General features: G+C 46.5%; 2 protein-coding genes across 4 annotated transcripts; both read left to right on the top strand.

Moving 5' to 3' along the window:
* The first annotated feature begins 1,872 nt into the window (after positions 1–1,872).
* LOC123053898 (O-glucosyltransferase rumi) lies at positions 1,873–4,665 on the top strand. The gene is made up of 6 exons (XM_044477498.1): positions 1,873–2,183; positions 2,603–3,060; positions 3,156–3,348; positions 3,422–3,486; positions 3,593–3,806; positions 3,916–4,665. Exons 1-6 carry the CDS (start codon positions 2,055–2,057, stop codon positions 4,249–4,251), a joined length of 1,395 nt encoding a protein of 464 aa, XP_044333433.1. The 5' UTR covers positions 1,873–2,054; the 3' UTR covers positions 4,252–4,665.
* A 3,084-nt stretch (positions 4,666–7,749) lies between these two features.
* Positions 7,750–14,193, top strand: LOC123053897 (O-glucosyltransferase rumi homolog). Of its 3 annotated transcripts, none has more exons than XM_044477496.1 (6): positions 7,750–8,061; positions 11,097–11,785; positions 12,222–12,414; positions 12,735–12,799; positions 12,896–13,106; positions 13,505–14,193. In XM_044477496.1, the coding sequence occupies exons 1-6, from the start codon at positions 7,900–7,902 to the stop codon at positions 13,844–13,846; spliced, it is 1,662 nt and encodes a 553-aa protein (XP_044333431.1). In that variant the 5' UTR covers positions 7,750–7,899; the 3' UTR covers positions 13,847–14,193. The 3 variants fall into 3 exon arrangements, with proteins under 3 accessions (XP_044333431.1, XP_044333432.1, XP_044333430.1); XM_044477497.1 differs by having other exon boundaries at positions 7,751–8,061; positions 13,007–13,106; positions 13,499–14,193; XM_044477495.1 differs by having other exon boundaries at positions 7,755–8,061; positions 13,499–14,193.
* The last annotated feature ends 5,889 nt before the right edge of the window (positions 14,194–20,082 follow it).

The raw sequence follows: 20,082 nt of genomic DNA, 5'->3' as shown, positions 1-20,082 counted from the left end.
GCCCAGACCCCTGCGCCATAGGTTTAGACCGGCGTGCTGACCTCTCTGTTGTGCCTAGGTAGGGCTGCGACGTGTTGATCTTCCGAGGCCGGGCATGACCCAGGAAAGTGTGTCCGGCCAAAGGGCATCAAGCATGTTGGGTAATGTGGTGCACCCCTGCAGGGAAGTTTATCTATTCCAATAGTCGTGATCTTCAGTAACAGGACGACTCGGAGTTGTACCTTGACCTTATGACAACTAGAACTGGATACTTAATAAAACACACCCTTCCAAGTGCCAGATATAACCCAGTGATCGATCTCTAACAGGGCAACGAGGAGAGGATCGCCGGGTAGGATTATGCTATGCGTTGCTACTTGGTGAACTTACCATCTACTCTCTTCTACTTGCTGCAAGATGGAGGCTGCCAGAAGCGTAGTCTTCGACAAGACTAGCTATCCCCCTCTTGTGCTAGCCATCTTATGGCAACTTGTTTAACTTATGTCTGTACTCAGATATTGTTGCTTCCGCTGACTCGTCTATGATCGAGCACTTGTATTCGAGTCCTCGAGGCCCCTGGTTTGTATTATGATGCTTGTATGACTTAATTATGTTTTTAGAATTGTGTTGTGATATCTTCCCGTGAGTCCCTGATCTTGATCGTACACGTTTGCGTGTATGATTAGTGTACGATTGAATCAGGGGCGTCATATCAAATTTTAGAACAATATGAGAGATAGGTCACACATATCACCACAATATTTATCGTTATTTTGTTTTTATAAATCTGGTACGTTTTCTACTTATTTAACTCTAAATCGATGCTTTCAGCCGTTTAATTTCTCCCACGTTGAAATCTTTATAGGGTTTTGAAAATCAAAATAAGGCCATACCTCCAGCACATCAAGGTAAAAAAAAGGAGTCGAGTTATATGTAAACTGATTTTATAAAAAAAAAAGTGTGTGAAATGATACTCTTTTTTTCCTTCTAAAAATCAGATTGCGGGTTAGACTGCCCATGAACGTTTCATTAAGCCGAATAGTGTGTACAACACCGAGAATGCGAGTAGGGATATTCAAACTCAGGCAGGTGGGCAGGTATCAACACCCGCTGACCACCGGATTGAGCCACAGTTCACTTACTTTTCTTTTCTGTAGGATACAAAAAAGAAAGAAGAATCGCAATTTTTGGAAGTCTTGCAGGTTCTTGTGTGATTGCATGGTTTATATTTACCACTATAATTACTTTCATAATTTTCAAGAGCTTTGTGTGTGTGTGTTCATTTTCATCTGCTCCTTGTGGAAAGTCGTTGACGGGTTCAACGTAGCTGTTGCGCTAGCCTGTGGAGACATCATAAATTGTGGGTCGTTGTCTGATGTCTGCCCCTTTGAGACTAGCCACAATGGGTAGTAACATAGACTAGTAACATGCCCATGTTAGTAGTCTATGTTACTACCTTTATAGTGGGAAGTAACATATGTGTGGTAACATGCAACACTTCATTTATTAGGCTATAGACACATCTTGCCTTGATATGTGTGATGTTACTCATACTAGTAGTAACTAGCTATGTTACCACTTTCACCTCTTTCTTTAATTATTGCATGCCACATCATCTATTTAACCTAGATATATGTGATGTTACTACCTATGTTACTCCCATTGTGGGTAGTCTGAGAAAGCTCCATGCGACCCGTACTAGCATTTCTGCACGCCAATAAATGTGAAAACAACAATTTTAAGTGGATCACCACCTTTCGTCGTCTAAAGGTTTATATCTGGTGCACCGAATTGGATGAAGGGAGCAGTCCACATCACATGATCAAGGGCACTTGCATCATCACATCCTTGAAACCTTCCTTCTTCCACGCATTTCAACACCCTCGTACGCTCCCACTTCCCAAATATGCCCGCCAAGCTAGCATCACTAAAGACCGGGCAGAGTCCAAGTTAATACGTACTAGAAAAAAGGGCTAGCGGGAAAAGGAGAAAGAGAGAGATGACGAGTTCATCGCTTCGGGCGTTCGTTCTACCGAGGCGGGAAGAAGGCAGCGTATCAGGCTGAGAGATCAGAGATGCAGCCTCCGGCGAAGGCTGGCCGGCTCACTCGGAGCCTGGCTGTGAACGGCGGCGTGTTCATCTTCATCGCCGCGATTGTCGCCTGCGCTTTCGTCTCCGCCTACTGGATGTCTGCCAGCGCCAGAGTAAAGTTTTCTAGCTTCGCTCGCTCTCTCGCGCTCTCTCTCTCTCTCTCTCTCTCTCTCTCTCTCTCTCTCTCTCTCTCTCTCTTGTTTGCTGAAATGCTGTGATATAATTACAGATGCATCATGGCTTATCGCAGAATAGTAGTTTGAGTTTGCTGATCATCCGGGTAGGGTCATGGTAGGGTAGGGCAGGACTTCAGAGAGTTGCGACAGTACTTGGTACCGGCCGACCGATGCATCAGAAGTTCAGAACATAGAACAGTACTACCACGGTTGCCGACAAGTCTGCCGGGCAACCGAACCACCAGCCACTGAACATTCGGAAACAATTTCGTTAAGATGGGACTGGATTGCATCATTTGTTACTATTAAGAGACGCATGACAACATCTTGGTATGAAATTCGTATACAATTTACAGGTTGCTTCGATCATTCCTGCCGGTTGGGGGGCCCTTCCTCCGCAGCAGCCACCTGCTCCGGCGCCGGATGCCGCAGAACCAGCGACGACGGCGTGCCCGGCCTACTTCCGGTGGATCCACGAAGACCTGCGGCCATGGCGAGCCACGGGGATCACGCGCGAGACGTTGGAAGGCGCCCGCCGGTACGGCGCCAAGTTCCGGGTGACGGTGCTCGCGGGGCGCCTCTACGTGGCGCGCTACGGCCGGTGCTTCCAGACGCGGGACGTGTTCACGCAATGGGGCATCCTGCAGCTGCTCCGGCGCTACGCTGGCCGCCTCCCCGACCTCGATCTCATGTTCGACTGCCAGGACCTGCCGGTCGTCAACGCCGGCGACCACACGCCTCCGCCGCTGTTCCGGTACTGCGGCAGCGAGTTCACGCTGGACATCGCCTTCCCTGACTGGTCCTTCTGGGGCTGGTAAATACTCCTACTCTGCATGGCATCGCGCCAATCATGCCGCGTCTATTGAGGAGTGCTAATTGTTGATCGGTTCTGTTTGAACTTATACGAAGGCCGGAGCTGAACATAAAGCCATGGGAAGCATTGAGAAGGGAGATCAGTGAGGCGAATGCGGCGTTGGACTGGACGCGCAGGACGCCGTACGCGTACTGGAAGGGGAACCCGACGGTGGGCGCGGCGCGCCGGGAGCTCCTCAAGTGCAACGTCTCCCGCGAGCGTGACTGGAACGCCCGGATCTACGTGCAGGCACGCCACAGCTATGCCGTACGTAGTTCAGTGTCAGTAATGCTCATCAGCGCACGCTCTGCATTTTTTTCAGGACTGGAGGACGGAGGTGCGAGACGGGTTCAGGGCATCGGACTTGGCCAAGCAGTGCACGCACAGGTAACATTGCTCTCGCCCACGCTCGTGGTCGTGCCACGGGCACATTGGCACGCACGCTGGCGCCTGACGGTGACATTGTTGGCACCGCTGGTGCAACGACGGGCAGGTACAAGATGTACGTGGAAGGGCGCGGGTGGTCGGTGAGCGAGAAGTACATCCTGGCGTGCGACTCCGTGACGCTGGTCGTGCGCCCGAGGTTCCACGACTTCTTCTCCAGGGGGCTCGTGCCGCTGCGACACTACTGGCCCGTGCGCGGTGACCGCGGCCAGTGCCGGTCCATCAAGTTCGCCGTGGACTGGGGCAACTCGCACCCAGGCAAGGTATACGTACTGCTACCTCATTTCGGCAGCCTCCGTCCAGCCCGTCGCACCGCCAGAGATTCTGAACCACTGCTCCCGTCTCATCGCTCGTCGGTGCTCGCACTTGCAGGCGCGGGAAATAGGAGGAAATGCGAGCCGGTTCGTGCAGGAGGAACTGACGATGGATAATGTGTACGACTACATGTTCCACCTTCTGAGCGAGTATGCTAGGCTGCTGCGGTACAGGCCCACGGTGCCGGACGGGGCCGTGGAGGTCACCGTGCGGTCCATGGCGCGCGGAAGGCGAGGGCTGGAGCGGGAGTTCATGGCGGGCACGGCGGTGAACGTCTCGGGCAGCGCGGAACCGTGCGAGCTGCCGTTGCCTTTCGGGTCCGAGGAGCTGGAGACGCTGCGGAGGAGGAAAGCCGATGCGGCGAGGCGGGTGGAGACGTGGGAGGAGCGGTGACCGACGACTGACCAACGAAGGAGACAAGAGTCAAAGGATGGCGTATCTGAGTTTCTGACATGCGCATTGGATCGACCATAGTGCAGTTGGAGTGGTAATGGCAGGGAAACATGATGAGAACGGTAAAAGGAAAATGCAGAGGTGTTTAGATGAATGAATCAATGCTTTTTTAAACACCGATGCTTAGGAGAGGTGTTTAAAAAAGCCGATGCGGCTAGGCCTTGTTCGATGCAAGACGCTTAGGAGAGGTGTTTAGATGAATGAATCAATGCTTTTTTAAACACCGATGCTTATATGTAGAGAGTGAACGCTTAATCAAGCATCTTTCATGTAGAAATAGGCACTACACCGATGTTTATATGTAGAGAGTGGACGCTTAATCAAGCGTCTTTTTTATAAAAGTAGGCACTGTGCTTCAAAAAATTTCGATTTATTTTTTAAAACATCACCTTAAGCATCTAGCATTGTACGAGGCATAGTGAGGTGCGGCCGCACCAAAATGCGGTTGTTGGTATGCTTTGCCGCTCAGTCGTGGAAGTGATGGAGCGGTTGATCCATGGTATCCGTACTCCTGATTCAGATTGCCGCAATCAGGACCTCTTTACAGTACTATGTCTCTCTGCCTTTGTGGCAACGGCATTCCATTCCGCGTTGCATGGGCATCGGAAAACAGAGAAAAATGACGAGAGCAGATAATTATTGATCGATATAAACGACAGCAGAGAATATGGGTGTTTCGTAGAATTATATGACTGGTGGCGTTGTCTATTCATAAGTTGTATGGGATTTTTCTTTTAGCTCTTTCATTACTTAGCTCTTGAATCATCATCCGACCATTCTTTGTTTCACCATCTTCCATAAATTATTCTTGCAAATAAAAACTTCAGTAACTATGATCTCTGCACCAACTGTAGATGTATATAACCATGAAATATTTACATAGCCAAAAAACTTGGAGAAAAATAATAGAAAAAAAAGCCACACATGATTGGCGAATTGTGGAACACAATGCATGTCAAAATTGGTTATGAATTTCAATGATTTCAGTGGACACTGAAATATTTACCTTTTGGTCAAAACAGTTTACTCATTTCAGTTGTACACAAGAATCCAAATTTCAAATATATTTTCAAAATTTTCAAAAAAAAATTTATAATTTCAAATAAATGTTTCTGTGCTTTGGCCAAAATGCAAACCAAAATCATTAAAATTCACTGAAATTCTGTAGGTGCGGAAATATATCTGAAACTAAAACTTAAAACCATGCTACCTTGTAACCCTCTAAAAGTGCTACCAAGAGATCATACACACGCAACAGTAACTATATGCCGATGAGGTGTAGAGAATGTTAGCCATCACCCCGCAAAAAAGAAATGTTAGCCATCACCCTGCAAAAAGAAATGTTAGCCATCAAAGTGAGCTCTACAACCTTTATAGAAGCATCCGACCAAGCGCTCACCACACCACCATCACTGAAACCAGTCGAAGGACTAACATGATTCAAAAATTTAACGAATTTTTCGTACTTTTAGGTATCGAAATGTTTGCAGCCTCAAAACTTAGGATCAAATTCAAACAATTTAAAATCAGATTTAAATTAGCTCAAAAATTATTTAAATTAAGTGGATGTTATGACGGTCTATAGTTTACCCCTTAACTGTGGAAATGGGTAGTCATAACTATTGAAACTAGATGATGTCTCGCGCATTTTGTTGCGGGAACCTTGTAATAAATAGTTGCTAAAAACAACTAAATCTGATGGAAAGCAAATATAAGCTTAAAAAAGTAAAACATATGAAATGTCTAAAAAGAAGGAAAAACTTTTGGATTACGGTTAAAAGAACGTTATTTCTAATAAAATTGAGAAGAATGAACTACATGGGTATGTTGCAAACGCCCAACACATATAACGTCCATAAACATACAAAATCTAATGAAAAGTAACTTGTAGTTACTATGTATGAATTGACAATGTTGCGCTACATGCATATAGTAATGCAAAAAATTGCTTAGAGCATCTACGACCATGATTGGCTAATATCGATCCCCGAACGTCCATGAACGTGCCCGGTCACGACCCTTAATTTATGCTTGCATGCAATGCAACCATGTCCCCTACATCCTCCTCAATTTTTCCGGTCAAATGCATGTGATTGGTCGAGATGGAGAGAGAAAGAGAAAAGAAATAATAAAGAACCGTGGTGGGCTGCATCCTATGTGGAGGGCTGCCTGGACACGCTCGGACATCCTCATATCCTCCTCATTTTTTGTATGGATATGGGGATTCACGGACAACCCAATCATATGAGCGCAAAATGAGGAGTCTGGTTGGGTGTCTTTTTTCTTCTCTCTATTGTCTGGACAATGCCCGTGCAATCATATGGGACGTTTGGGGGGTCTGGCTATAGATGCTCTTATGACTTAATTGCATGGTTTGCTTATGTGGCATGTTTGCATGGTTAAGAAAATAGATAATGGGTTGTAGCTATTTAGGAATAGAGGATTGTTTGGTTCACTCGACAAAGAAAAACATATGAAAATGTGAAAATTCATGAAAGTAAAATTTTGACATATGACCTATGAATTTCTATCGAACGCATTTTAGAAGAATACGAGGGATAAATTACCCGTATCACCACAATATTTAACTTTATTTTGTTTTTTATAAGTCTAACTCGTTTTGTACTTATTTAACTCTAAATCAGTGCTTTCAGCTGTTTAATTTCTGCACATCGGAATCCTTCTAGGGTTTAGAAAATCAAAATAAGGCCATACCTCTAGCACATCAAGGTAAAAAAAGGAGTTGAGTTATGTGTAAACTGATTTTATATAACAAAGTGTGAACTAATGCCTTTTTTTCCTCTAAAGATCACATCACGGGTTAGACATCCCACCACACTTCATTAAGACGAATGGTGTGTACTACACCGGGAATGCGATTAGGGATATTCGAACTCACGCGGGTGGGCAGGTATCAACACCTGCTGACCACCGGGTTTTTTTTTTGCAGAAAAACTTCCAATCTATTCATCTTCAATCATGACAATACAACGAACACCAGAAATAAAAATTACATCCAGATCCGTAGACCACCTAGCGACGACTACAAGCATCGAAGCGAGCCGAAGGCGCGCCGCCGTCATCGCCCCTCCATCATCGGAGCCGGGCACAACTTGTTGTAGTAGACAGTCGGGAAGTCGTCGTGCTAAGGCCCCGTAGGACCGGGTTGAGCCACAATTCACTTACTTTTCTTTTCTATAGGATAAAAAAAATCATAAATTTTGGGAAGTCTTGCAGATTCTTGTGTGATTGCATGGTTTATATTTACCACTATAATTACTTTCATAATTTTCAAGAGATGTGTGTGTGTTCATTTCCATCTTCTCGTTGTGGAAAGTCGTTGACGTGTTCAACGTAGCTGCTGCTGCGCTAGCCCGTGGAGACGTCATAAATTGTGGGCCGTTGTCTGCCCCTGTGCCGCTGGGAGCGTCATAACTTAACAGAAGAGCTCGTGCTTATACCGTCAAAGGAAACCGAGCACCCGCTCACTCTGCTGCTCTTCAAGCAGCACAACCGTGGAACATCTCGCAGCGTAGTATACCTGAGCCAATAGAGGTCACTGGCGATTGGCGAAGAAGGACGGCTGCCATGGCGATGGAGGTGGCAGCAGCTGGGGCCGTGGACGGACAGCGATCCAGCAAGTTCGTCGCGGCGTTGTCGAGAACGAGCGCGACCTTCCTCTTCTTCTCCGTCGTCGTCGTCGGAGCGGTCGCCGTATCCACTCGCTGGATCACCACCACCACCTCTACTGTGAGTTGCTACTTGAAGCTTTTCGATTCCTCGGTTGATTTTGTGTCTCCGGTTGCCATGCCGGAAGGCTCTGCTCTGCTGCATGCATGATCGGTAGCAACAGCCCAGCTTCTTGATGCAAATGACTAGAATTTCCCTTGGACCCTTCCCTTCTCAAAGAATCGAGTTCTTAGCCGCGCAAAAGTACTCGTGTTACACGAGTACTTTGGTTGACTTGAGGGGCGACGCCGACCGTCGTCTACTCCTAGTCTCCTACCAAGGACTACGGCAGCGATAGCCGCTCTGCCATGAATGCAACTCTTAGGTCTGGGGGGTTCACGTAACGTTGTGAGTGTCGACACGGTGCTTCAGTCCATCCCAGTCCGTTAGCCGCCGGCATGGACCACGGCGTTGAAAGCTGGTAAGTATGCCGTATTAGTTTTTTTCCTTTCTCGTGTCTGCTTTGTGTTGTGCCCTTCACGTCACGGTGCCCATGGACGCACTACGCACAGTACCACACTACAGGCGCTAGCAGCAGCCCCCCTCGGTCAGTGTAACCCGGAGGGTCAGCTGCGAGGTCATCTTCCTCCCTGCCGTGCCGGCGTGCCGCTGCCGCCTCCTTTTTTCGGGAGAAAGAACTGAATGAAAACGAAGGGGCCAAAGGAAAAGCGGTGTTTTGATAAGATGTAGAAAGGGTAGAGAAAACGAAGGGAACGACAAGAAGAAAGGGGGAGGGCTCACGAGAGAGTGCACGGGTCGTTGGAATTTTTGAGGTCGGCCGCAGATGCCTCTCCAGTTGGTCAGTCCGTCGGTGAGCTTTGTTTAGTAAAGGTTTTCATTCCTTTTATTGCGGATGAGTAAAAGGTTTTCATTCTCTTTTTTTCGGGTGAAAAGGTTTTCATTCGATACTGGAATAAAGAGGAAGACGGCCATTGATCTCTGACTTGTGAGGTTCGGTTTGAATAGGGAGATATTTTGATTAGGAAGTCATGCGGGCGTAAGAGAGAGAGTGAGAGTGTGTATTCAATAATCCTACATCCTCTGCTTACTTAATGAATGAGGCAAATCTTTTACCCGTTTTAGAAAAAAAAATCCTACATCCATAGATGATTTATAGTTGTTGTTTCTTCTTCCGAAATTAACCTTCTATCCTTTTTTCTCTCTCCCTGTTGAGTCGTCAGCGCACAACGTAGATCTCATTTCAAAATGACCACTCTTATTCTCTAAAATCATAAACTACAAAAAAAAAACTTAATGGGCTCATGTTCAACCGCCCCAAAGAAAGCGACAGGGATAAAGTTATGACCCACTTACGAGGCGGGCTCCGCTTGTCATTGTCTATATAGAAAATAAAAATGGTGGTATTGGTAGTCCAATAAAGGGGAGCGCTTATACCGGCTCACCTTTCACTGTGCATTGCATATAGGAGTGAATCTTAGGTATTCTTCTACATATGCTTTTAGATTGATTTTTTACTTTTTTTATAATGTGAGTTATGCTGGTGCTTACCGAAAGAAGAATATGTTTTTTTTTGCGAGTGAAATAATGTATTACTCAACTGAAGCAGTTCATACAATCAATCGTAGCTGGCTCCATAGCATCCGAAGAACCCGAACCAATCCAAGTCATGGTTATATGTTTGATAGTATACTGAAAATGATGGAGCTAAGGATTGTCAGACTTTGATGCTGATTCGTTTTTCGAAACGATTTTGCTATTTACCAACCAACAGGATGGTCATCGTCAATAACCATCGAATCTTATATACGAGATTCGTGCAATTATGAAATCAGGCAGACATCTTGATTGAACGGTTACTATCGTTGAATTAGAAAGAATCACCAACCCTCCAAAAAAGAAGAATTATTTCTCACTTCATTTTGAAGAGTAAACTACAAAAAAACATCATATTTGTGGATTCTTGATAAAAAGAGGCACAATATTTTTTTTGCAAAAACCCGTCATCATTGTGCTCACGGTTTATGAAAAACAGTTACCCGTCGATTAGATCAGTTTAAGTGAAAACCGAATGGATGGGTTCCGCTATCAATTCACACTTTTGTGGACTGTTAAACTATACAAAGAGCTCACCGTCATTGTTTCACTCCTCTCTCTCTCTCTCTCTCTCTCATCTTCATCCATGTATAGGATGCACACAATTGGATGGAGATGCGCAATGAGCTCGAAGTCGTCTGAGGCTGGGTGACATCTAACATCGTCGGAAACGGGGAAGGAAGGCTCCTCCGGTTGGTATATTGTACAAGCAACACACGTTCACGGAGCAGGGTTCATCAAGCTGTCTGGCATCGTCCTCATCAAGCGTGCGGGCCCAGTTCATGTGCTCGCCCATGAGAGAAGTCCTCGCATTGTGGCGAGTGTTGTTGGACCCGACCGTCTGTCCTCACTGGGGTGCATGTAATGCAATCTTGTCACTAGCCTTCCTGGCGCCGTTCGAGCCCGTCGTTCTCCAATGCGCATGCAACACCGTCGAAGCTCGTCGTTAGCCATTGTGTGGGTGCTCCTGAAGGCGGTCAGGTCGCCGAACGCAAGCCCCACGCCTCCAGGTGCGGGTGTGTGTCCCTGCCACCGTTCGCCGACTACTGCAGCAACCGAGTAGCATAGGTGGTGTGTGTCTGCTAGGTGTTCGGAAAATACCGACACCACTCACGAAGGAAGAGGAGGGGTTGACCGGGTCGCTTAACTTTGTCTTGTCCGTCCATTTTCCTTGTGCCATGTCATCACTTACAGCGGGAACCATCGTCTGGTCTCACTCAAACCGTGCTAATCGATCGATCAACATTTTTCGCAAACTGCTAGCACAATGGTGACGGGTTTCTGCAAAAAGAAAACAAAAGCATGTTTTTTTATCTAGGTCCACAAATGAGGTGTTTTTCTTTTGTATTTTACTCCATTTTGAAAAAAAAGTGGTCAAATTCATAAAAAAACATACTACTACTCCATTGGTTCAGTTTACCATTTGCATTTTTTACGCTTGTGATTTTATTATCAGTATCTTCCTTGGATCGTTGCAATGATCGTCTCATTCGTTTTTGCAGTTGCAGGTAAGCTTCCCGACCACCGCGGCCATTCCCGCCGCCGCCGCCGTTCTCCACCCCAAAACACAGCACCCCAGCCCATCACCGCAGTTGCCCTCCAGACCACCACGACCGCCACCTGCCGCCTACTCCATCTCTTGCCCCACCCCTCCCCTCCGTCGCAACACCTCCCACGCCGCCAGAGCGAGCAAATCTTCCCAAACCCTGGGCCTCGCGCTCTCCTCCTCGTCGTCCTGCCGCTCCGACCCCGACCTTCCACCAGCCACCACCTCCGCCACCGCCGCCCGCTCACCCTCCAACTCCTCGTGCCCATCCTACTTCCGCTTCATCCACGAGGACCTCCGCCCATGGCGCGCGGCGGGGGGCGTCACCCGCGCCATGCTCGCGCGCGCCCGCGCCACCGCCAGCTTCCGCCTCGTCGTGCTGCGGGGCCGCGCCTTCGTGCAGCGGTTCCGCCCGGCGTTCCAGACGCGCGACCTCTTCACCATCTGGGGGATTCTCCAGCTGCTCCGCCGCTACCCCGGCCGCGTCCCCGACCTCGACCTCATGTTCGACTGCGTCGACTGGCCCGTCGTCCGCGCGCACCTCTACCGCGGGGAGCACGCCCCCTTCATGCCGCCGCTCTTCCGGTACTGCGGGGATGACAGGACGCTGGACATCGTCTTCCCAGATTGGTCATTCTGGGGCTGGTAATTATGCTTGCTCGCCTTCTTCATTCTTACTTTATAATAACTGTATAAAATGCTCCTCTGATTAATACGTGAATTCCATATGCTTCATTATTGGTAATCAAGAAGATAACATAGAAATTGTCTGTCTATCTATGTGATTACATTTGGTCTGAAATGAAAGACAGTAATGAAGAACAGTGTATCAGAATTTTGATGACAGTGAAGTTGATTATGTGTTTGCCTATGATATTCTGGACAACGAATCATAATTTTGTTAATGAATCATTACTGCTGTGATAAGCATTATCCGCAGGCTGGTAAACTACTATTAGCAAACACTTTGAGTATTGCTAATAGTTCAAATGTCTAGGAATTTCCAAAACTTGAAAGTTGGGCACTGCATACTCAGTTGTGCACATAAACTCTCACTATAATACCGCTTCATGGTTGGCAGGCCGGAGATCAACATAAAACCATGGGATGCGCTGTATAAAGATTTGAAGGATGGTAATAGTAAAGGAAAATGGTTCAGTAGAGAACCTTATGCTTACTGGAAAGGGAATGCAGCAGTTGCGACATCACGGCAGGAATTGGTTAAGTGTAATGTCTCCAGCACGCAAGATTGGAATGCAAGGATTTACACTCAGGTAACTCGCATGTTAATGGTGTCACTCATGTAGTTATCGAACCTTGAAGAAAGTACATCATCTCCTTTCCCCCCTTTTCATGTGGACCTGCATAGTTTAATTTGGCACTCTTAAAACACATGGTTTAACTTGGCATATTCAAAACCATCAAATTCTGCTGGTTGTTTTTCCTTTTTTGGAAAAGAAGCATTATTTATCTCATTGTCAATGCATCGATAGGATGCACACAGCCATGTGGGTGCTTACTTGTGCAAATATCTTTGCTTTTGGTGGCGAATATTAACATCTCTTATGGTTTTACTTTATTCTTTGTGGTGCAGGACTGGTTCAAAGAGAGCAAGGAAGGGTATAAGACCTCGAATTTGGGCAGTCAGTGCACTCACAGGTTTACTTTGCGTTCCTGTTAGTTTTTCGGTGATAAAAAACAAGATTTACAGGTTATTTTTGTGTGGCTAAGTTCCTAACACTGAACATTCAACAGGTACAAGATCTATATAGAAGGATCAGCATGGTCTATCAGTCAGAAATATATTCTAGCATGCGATTCAATGACACTGTTGGTCACACCAAAATACTATGATTTCTTTTCAAGGTCTCTTATGCCGCTTCAGCATTATTGGCCAGTTCGGGATGACAATAAATGCGCCTCAATACAATATGCTGTTGACTGGGGCAACTCTCACAAGCAATTGGTACATTCCTTCTATCAGCATTTAAATATGCATGTGATTACGTTTTTCACTGCTGAACATTATTAATGGAAATGGAGTGTCATGGATTATTTTCTTACCTTCTGTTAAAAGTACATAGCATCAAGATTAGATGTGATGTAAACTGTGAACCATAACCAAAACATGAAATGAAAGCAAGCATTAACTTGCTGATGTTTGAGCACTTCAGCTAAGCCCTGGTAACTTGAAATTTTCATCCAAACTTCTGTATTGACTTTGACCAGGCTGAATGCATGTCTGGTGTTTAAGGATACATTCCTTAAGAGCTGACTGTTATCGAACCTGAATATTGAGAATTTTAACCATGTTGTTTATTAGTCTATTACATTCTTCTTGACAAATCTACTCCATAGGCACAGCGCATAGGAAAGGAAGCAAGCGATTTCGTTCAACAAGAGGTTAATATGGACCATGTGTATGATTACATGCTTCACCTTTTAACCGAATATGCCAAGCTTCTAAAGTTCAAGCCAACTAAGCCACCTGAAGCTGTTGAGGTCTGTCCTGAATCTTTGGTCTGCCAAGCTGGAGGCACTGAGAAGAAGTTTCTTATGGAATCCATGGTGAAGTCTGCCCATGATTCAGGTCCATGTGATCTTCCCCCACCTTTCAATCCTCAGGAGCTCACAATGTTAAAACAGAGGAAAGAAAATTCAATTAGGCAGGTTGAAATGTGGGAGCGGAGAGCTTCAACAACTTAGATAACATACTTTGGGAACTGGATTTGCTGACGTGGCGCAGGCGAAGACCGATATCGCTGACTCACACCGCTATTGAGGGCACACAGAGAAGAGACTGTGGAAGCACGGTGAGCGTGCCCGCATGGTGCTGCCCTGCACGTGTTTCGGGGGCTAAATATGATTTCAGTGAAAAAGGACCTGGATTAACCAGGATAAAAAGCTCAGGGTTTGAAATTCCAGAATTGGAAGTTCAAGCGTTCGTATCAGACCGTCTTCAAGTTCAAGGTTGAAACTAGACTTTACTCTTTAGAGTGCGATATGAACTGTTGATATTATTTTTTATGAAAGGTCCAATTTGCAGTTGTTAAGTTGTGCTGTGCTGAATTTATGTATAAGCTGTTGCGGAAATGTTGGTACCCTGCTTTACAGGATTTTTTATTGACACTCCCAGTACACCAGAAGGTAAACTCCTTTTTCGCTGACTTATGCCAAAATCATGTGGCCAGAAGGTACAGTATGACAAAATCATATAACTGAATAGATATTGCATATACATACATATATGGAAGATCAATGCCAAAGAGTTCTGCATGTATTCCTTGTGGTTTGCCCTGCTTCTCTGGTATGCAAGAAGGCAACACTTCATTCTTTGTGCTACTTGCAGTTTTCATTTTGTGTGACGATGGCACATTCAGCCCATAACTAAATTCTCTCTCGGTTTGATTCTGCTTGTAGGTCACAATTTCACTCCAATTGCCATTCATTCTTTAGCACCTTGATGCCTACCTCACTGACATGCTAAAGTTTTTTTTTTAAGGCCATGTTCTTGTAGATGTCTTTTTAAACATTTGTCATTTTTCTCCATAGGATGTTGCCAGTTTGCCCATTTGATAGAATATTAAAGTCCATCGTGATTCAGTTTTGGTTCGTTGAAGGCCAGAGCATTTCAATTTTCAAAAGAAGCATCGACAGAGATTAGCAATTTTGATGCACTGATTACCGTCTGATGGCCAAGCTATTCCTCATGCAATTTCAAGACAAAATCCAGAGTCTGTTTTCTATAGCTTTTTATCCCTGTTACTTCACATGTTTGTTAGCATGGTGGAAAGTGATATGGTTTGAACAAGTATGCAATCGTCCTGTTTTACAACTGTTGTTGCCTTAGATGCTTTATTAACTTATAAAAATTTCAAAACTGCCATCCTGCTAGCATGTCGTATTAGGTAACTATAGGAGGCAGTTGATAGCTACACAAACAAAGAGCAAACAGCCTGTCGGATACAGCACAGATCAATCAAACTGTTAGTCGCCTATTTGTCTACTTGTCTAGTTCTATCTGTGTTCGGTTGAAGAAGTTGCAAGCTGTAGAAGATTCCACTTGTGACAACTTAATCACCAGGGCCCACTCTTACCTCAATGGTCCCAGCAGGTCAGTGGGCTGCTGCCATATGTATATGTGTGGGCATAGGAGCAGTTCCCATCAGGTTAGCGCAAATTAATTCTTGGACATTGACTTAAGACAAGATGAACTTGATCAGGGTCTTAGCTAGTTTTATTATGTACACTTGCCATGTGGACGAAGATGAATTTGTGTATAACAATGAGCTTGGTCAGGGTCTTAGCTAGTTTTATCCAGATCATGACATTTTTCACCATAATTGTTTTAAGTTATATAATATCTGCACTTGCCAACTTGACATGACGTGAGAAGATGGAATTGTGTATGACCTATTGACAATGAGATTGGTCAGGTGTCAATAAATAAGTTGGCGATTTCCTTTTATCTGTTATCTTGTACCGCGTCTAGTTTTATTCAGATTCCACTTGTGAGGATTTAACCAGCAGAGCCCGCTCTTAATTACCTCAATGGCCCCAGCTGGTCAGTGGGCTGCTGCCATATGCGTGTGCACAGGAGTAGAGCCCATCAGGCCAGCGCAAATGCTTAGACATTGACTTACATACAGTCTTGTTTTATGTCAAGGTCTTGTCCTTGAACCACCAAGCGTTCATCAGACATTGTTATAGGTTCAGGTCTTCTCCTTGAACCGCGCCCCCACCCTATCTTCATTCTCCACAGATCTGCTCCGCCCCTGTGCTTTGCTTCTCCATGGAACAAATTGATAGAGTGAGAAATGCAACCCAGGCAGCAAAGGGATTCGCCTCAAGCTCCGCCGGGCAGCTAGCAAGGATTGAGGGCCTGGTGACTGTGGGCTGCATCCTCGTCGGCATCCTTGTCGTGTCCAACTCGAGGCGACGCCATGATGGCCGTTCCTTGGCCAGGCTCGTCGTCTGGGGTGCCTTCATGTTCAACTTCCCGGTGATCTCCTACACCATCGGCCTGATGCAGTCGTCATCCATCCAGAACGAGCTCTTCGTCGTGTGGGCCTCCTTCCTCCTCCTCCTCGGCAGCGCCGACACCATGACGGCGTTCAGCTTCAACGACAACAGCCAGCAGACAAGATCCATGATGCACCAGGGCCTGCACATTATCTACCTGCTGTTTCTCATTCTCTACTACAAAGGTCAGCTCGCCAGCAACTTCCTCATCAGTTTGTTTCTGCTCTGGGGCTTAAGCGTTTTAAGGCTATGCCTGAGGGGCAAGGCCTACCGGTCAACGTGCCGGTCCCGTGGGCTAATTAGGGAAAACCAGGTCATGTTCGAGTACATGCTGTACGAGCCATTGAACAGCCACTTTCTCCAAGATGGTGCCTACAACCCAGAAACCATGGAGGGGTACATCTATCTTGTCGACGGCAAGGAAGTGAAGGAGGTGAAGTTAGGGGACGAGATCATACACGTGGCTTACCACGTGCCGAAAAGGATGGACGCCGCCGAAATCGAAACAGTGAACGTCGCCGAAATTGAAACGGTGAACGTCGCTGGAAACGAAACGGTGAACGTCGTGTGGGCCTCCTTGAAATGGCGGATGCCGCTGGAACCGAGATGGTGGATCCCGCCACCAAAAAAACAGTGGACATCTTCAGAATCTGGCAATGCAAAGGGAAGTTGCTGCAATGGAGCGGCAGCGATCAAGGCGCTTCGAGGCGGAGGGACCTGTGTCTCTCCTTTGCTCTCTTCAAGATTCTCAGGCTAAGGTTTGCAACTGATCATGTCGGCAATATAGACTTCGGGGAGGACAAGTGTCGAGATTTCGTTCTCAAAGGGCTCCTCTCGGATGATGAAGACCTTGACAGAGCATTTCGGGTAGTCGAGGCAGAGCTCGGTTTCCTCTTTGATTTCTTCTACGCACGGTACCCGTCAATCAAAGACACCCTAGCTCCCGATTTGATTGTATATGCTGCGATCCTTGCAACCAGCATATTTACTCTCTTCTGCCCAGACCTCAAGCACCGGCCTACAGGGTTTAGTGCAAACATCTTTATCCATGGCTTCAATCTTGATCTTCTTGTCACTCGGCTGGTCATCGTTTGGTACATCCTTCTTGAGTCGTACCAATTCCTTTCGTTGTTCATCTTCTCCGACTGGCACAAGGTGAAGATGCTGTGCCGGTATGTGCGAAAGGAGTCATGGCACAGGGCGCTCGTGGAGATCCCACTCAAGTTCCTGTGCCATTTTACCTTCACAAAGTACTGGAAGGGAAGCATCGGCCAGTACTTCGTCTTCGAGAATGTCCATCCTCATCCGTTCAAGTCCTTCCTATCATGGATATCGCTCGAGACCCTGGACTCGTCACTGATGACCAAGTCCATCAGCTTGCCACCGCAAGTGAGGCAAGCTGTCCTCCGCCAACTCAAGGACATCAAGGGCAAGATCACTGACGGAAGGATGTGGCTGTGTGAGATGGGTGTCACCGACCTGGATCTCGACCGCGACATCTTTTACGGCCAGACGTATGCCCGCTACATCATGACATGGCACATAGCCACAAGCATCTGCAGCATCGGCCTGACCGTGCCGAGCAAGGAGAATGCCAGCGAAGAGTTCGTGAAGAATTATGTGGTCGCCACTAAGCTGTCTGGGTACTGTGCGTATCTGCTGGCCTTCAAACCGGACCTACTTCCAGATGACACTTATAGGAGCTTGTCGATTGCCCGGGGCACGCTGCACAACGCCCGTGAGTACCTTGGCAAATGCAAGTCCAACGAAGAGAAGTACAAGAAACTGATCAAGTTAGGGAGTTCAAAATCCACAGACTACGAGGTCGGCTTGCTGTCTGAGGGGTCAAGGATCGCTGTTTACTTCATTGACAGGTTTGTGGACGTGGAGGAACGATGGAGGCTGCTTGCCGTATTCTGGGCGAACATGATGCTGTATATTGCCCCGTCGGACAGAGCAGTGGCACATGCCACCAGGATGGCAACCGGCGGGGAGTTTATAACACTCATATGGGCCCTGGTGACACATGCCCACATAATAGGCAAGGTTCAGCCGCCTGGTGGCATGGGCGATCCCAAATGAGGGTGTACATTTGGTGTACAAATGTACACTCATTATTTTGGCAGTAAGCCTGTATACTTAGGTATAATTTACACACATAACCATATGGAATTGTTGCATTGTGGAGTTTGTTTATCTTACTACATGGACGAAGTGTTGTTTCATTCCTTGAATTAGCTATACATTGGTTGGTGAGAAGTGACTTATTTGTATGACTCTTTCTGTGCTATCTTCCTACTTCTTAATGGTCTATGATTGTGCGTTTGTGTATAGATCGGTAAACATGTTTTATTGTTGATGTTTTCTTAAGAGGCTTTTATTGATTAATGTAGACCTTGTGTTGGGTGATCGTGTTGCTGGATAGGCTCATCTTGAGACACTGCTGCAATTTGTTACACTTACATGTTCCATCAATGGTCTCTTGTAGCTAGTGTTAAATGCAAGAACTCTGAACCTAAGATCATCATGACTCTCACTACGTGTAGTTCCTTTTTCGCTGCCAAATGCCTTGAAGGATCATAACCTTTTTTTTTTCTTTCTGCTAGATAAATTCTTATGATCCTTGAAGGATCATAACCTTGTGAAAGATAAGAGCATCTACAGCCGGGCGCCTCAAACCCGCCTCATACGCCCGGGCAGGCCGTCCGGTCATTGACCGGTCACAATTTTTCGGACCCAGACGGGCTCCTTAAATGGGCCTCAAACGCCCGGCCTGACCGGTACCCCTCATATCTAACCCAAATATGGGCGGATATGGGGGCGCCCGGGCACGCCCGCCACGTCAGACCCAACAGCTCGACCCCACCGCAAATTGCACCAAATCCACTAAACCCTTCCTCCTCCTCCCGCCGCCCTTCGACCTTTCCCGCGCTCAGACCCTCACCGTCCTCCACCCTTGCTCCCAATTCTCACCATCGATCCCGATCCACCACCGGAGATGTCCACTAGTAGAAAACGGCCCATTTGTCCCGGTTCCAGAGGCCCATTAGCCCCGGTTCCAGAACCGGGACTAAAGGCCAAAACCTTTAGTCCCGGTTCTCTTACGAACCGAAACAGAAGGTGCTCCACGTGGCCGCTGCGGGGAGCCTAGGCAGGAGGGCCTTTAGTCGCGGTTGGTAACACCAACCGGGACCAAAAGGCTTCCACGCGTCAGCAGCTCAGGAGCTGGGTTTTTTTTTGAAAGGGGGGGTTGGTTTAGGGGTTTTTGGAGGGTTAATTTAGTGGTTTCATATTGTGTTAGGTAGCTAATAGAGAGAAGTGTCCTCTCTTTCTCCATGCTTGGTCGACGCTAGCTACTTTACGTATAGAGAGAACTCGACACGCTAGCTAGTAAGCAGATGAAGGAACCATTAAGTACACAAGATCGTCATGAACATATATAGAGAGAAGTGATCGACCTCTCTTTCTCTGAGAGATTGGTCGAACAACAAGTTTTCGTATATCTATCCGACGCTACTAGCTACATATATACAATATAAGATCTCTTACAATCCCTAACATCTAATGTCAAATTCCACATGGTATTCTCCGGCTTTATTTATGACGTGGTCAAGAAAGAATCCCGCCAATTCCTCTTGAATTGCTTGTATGCGATCATGTGGTAGGAGTTCATCCCGCATCTGCCAGATCTAATTTAAAGAAGGGGGTCAATACATATATATGAATGAAACTCAACACAAATGATGGTAATAAAATAAAATTGTGAATATTATTGCTTACGCACTTCATATTGTTTTTTAGTGTAGCCCCGCTCACAGGTCGAGTGGCGGATGAACTCGCAAACGTAGTATCCACAAAAATCATTCCCGCCTTCCTGCCACAAGCACTTTACGAGTAGAGTTCAATCAAACTGATAATCA

The sequence above is a fragment of the Triticum aestivum genome, chromosome 2D, assembly GCF_018294505.1.
Source record: "Triticum aestivum cultivar Chinese Spring chromosome 2D, IWGSC CS RefSeq v2.1, whole genome shotgun sequence".
NCBI classification, from domain to species: domain Eukaryota; kingdom Viridiplantae; phylum Streptophyta; class Magnoliopsida; order Poales; family Poaceae; genus Triticum; species Triticum aestivum.
The sequence above is the reverse complement of the archived record's forward strand: the minus strand, read 5'-3'. Positions and strand labels throughout refer to the sequence as shown.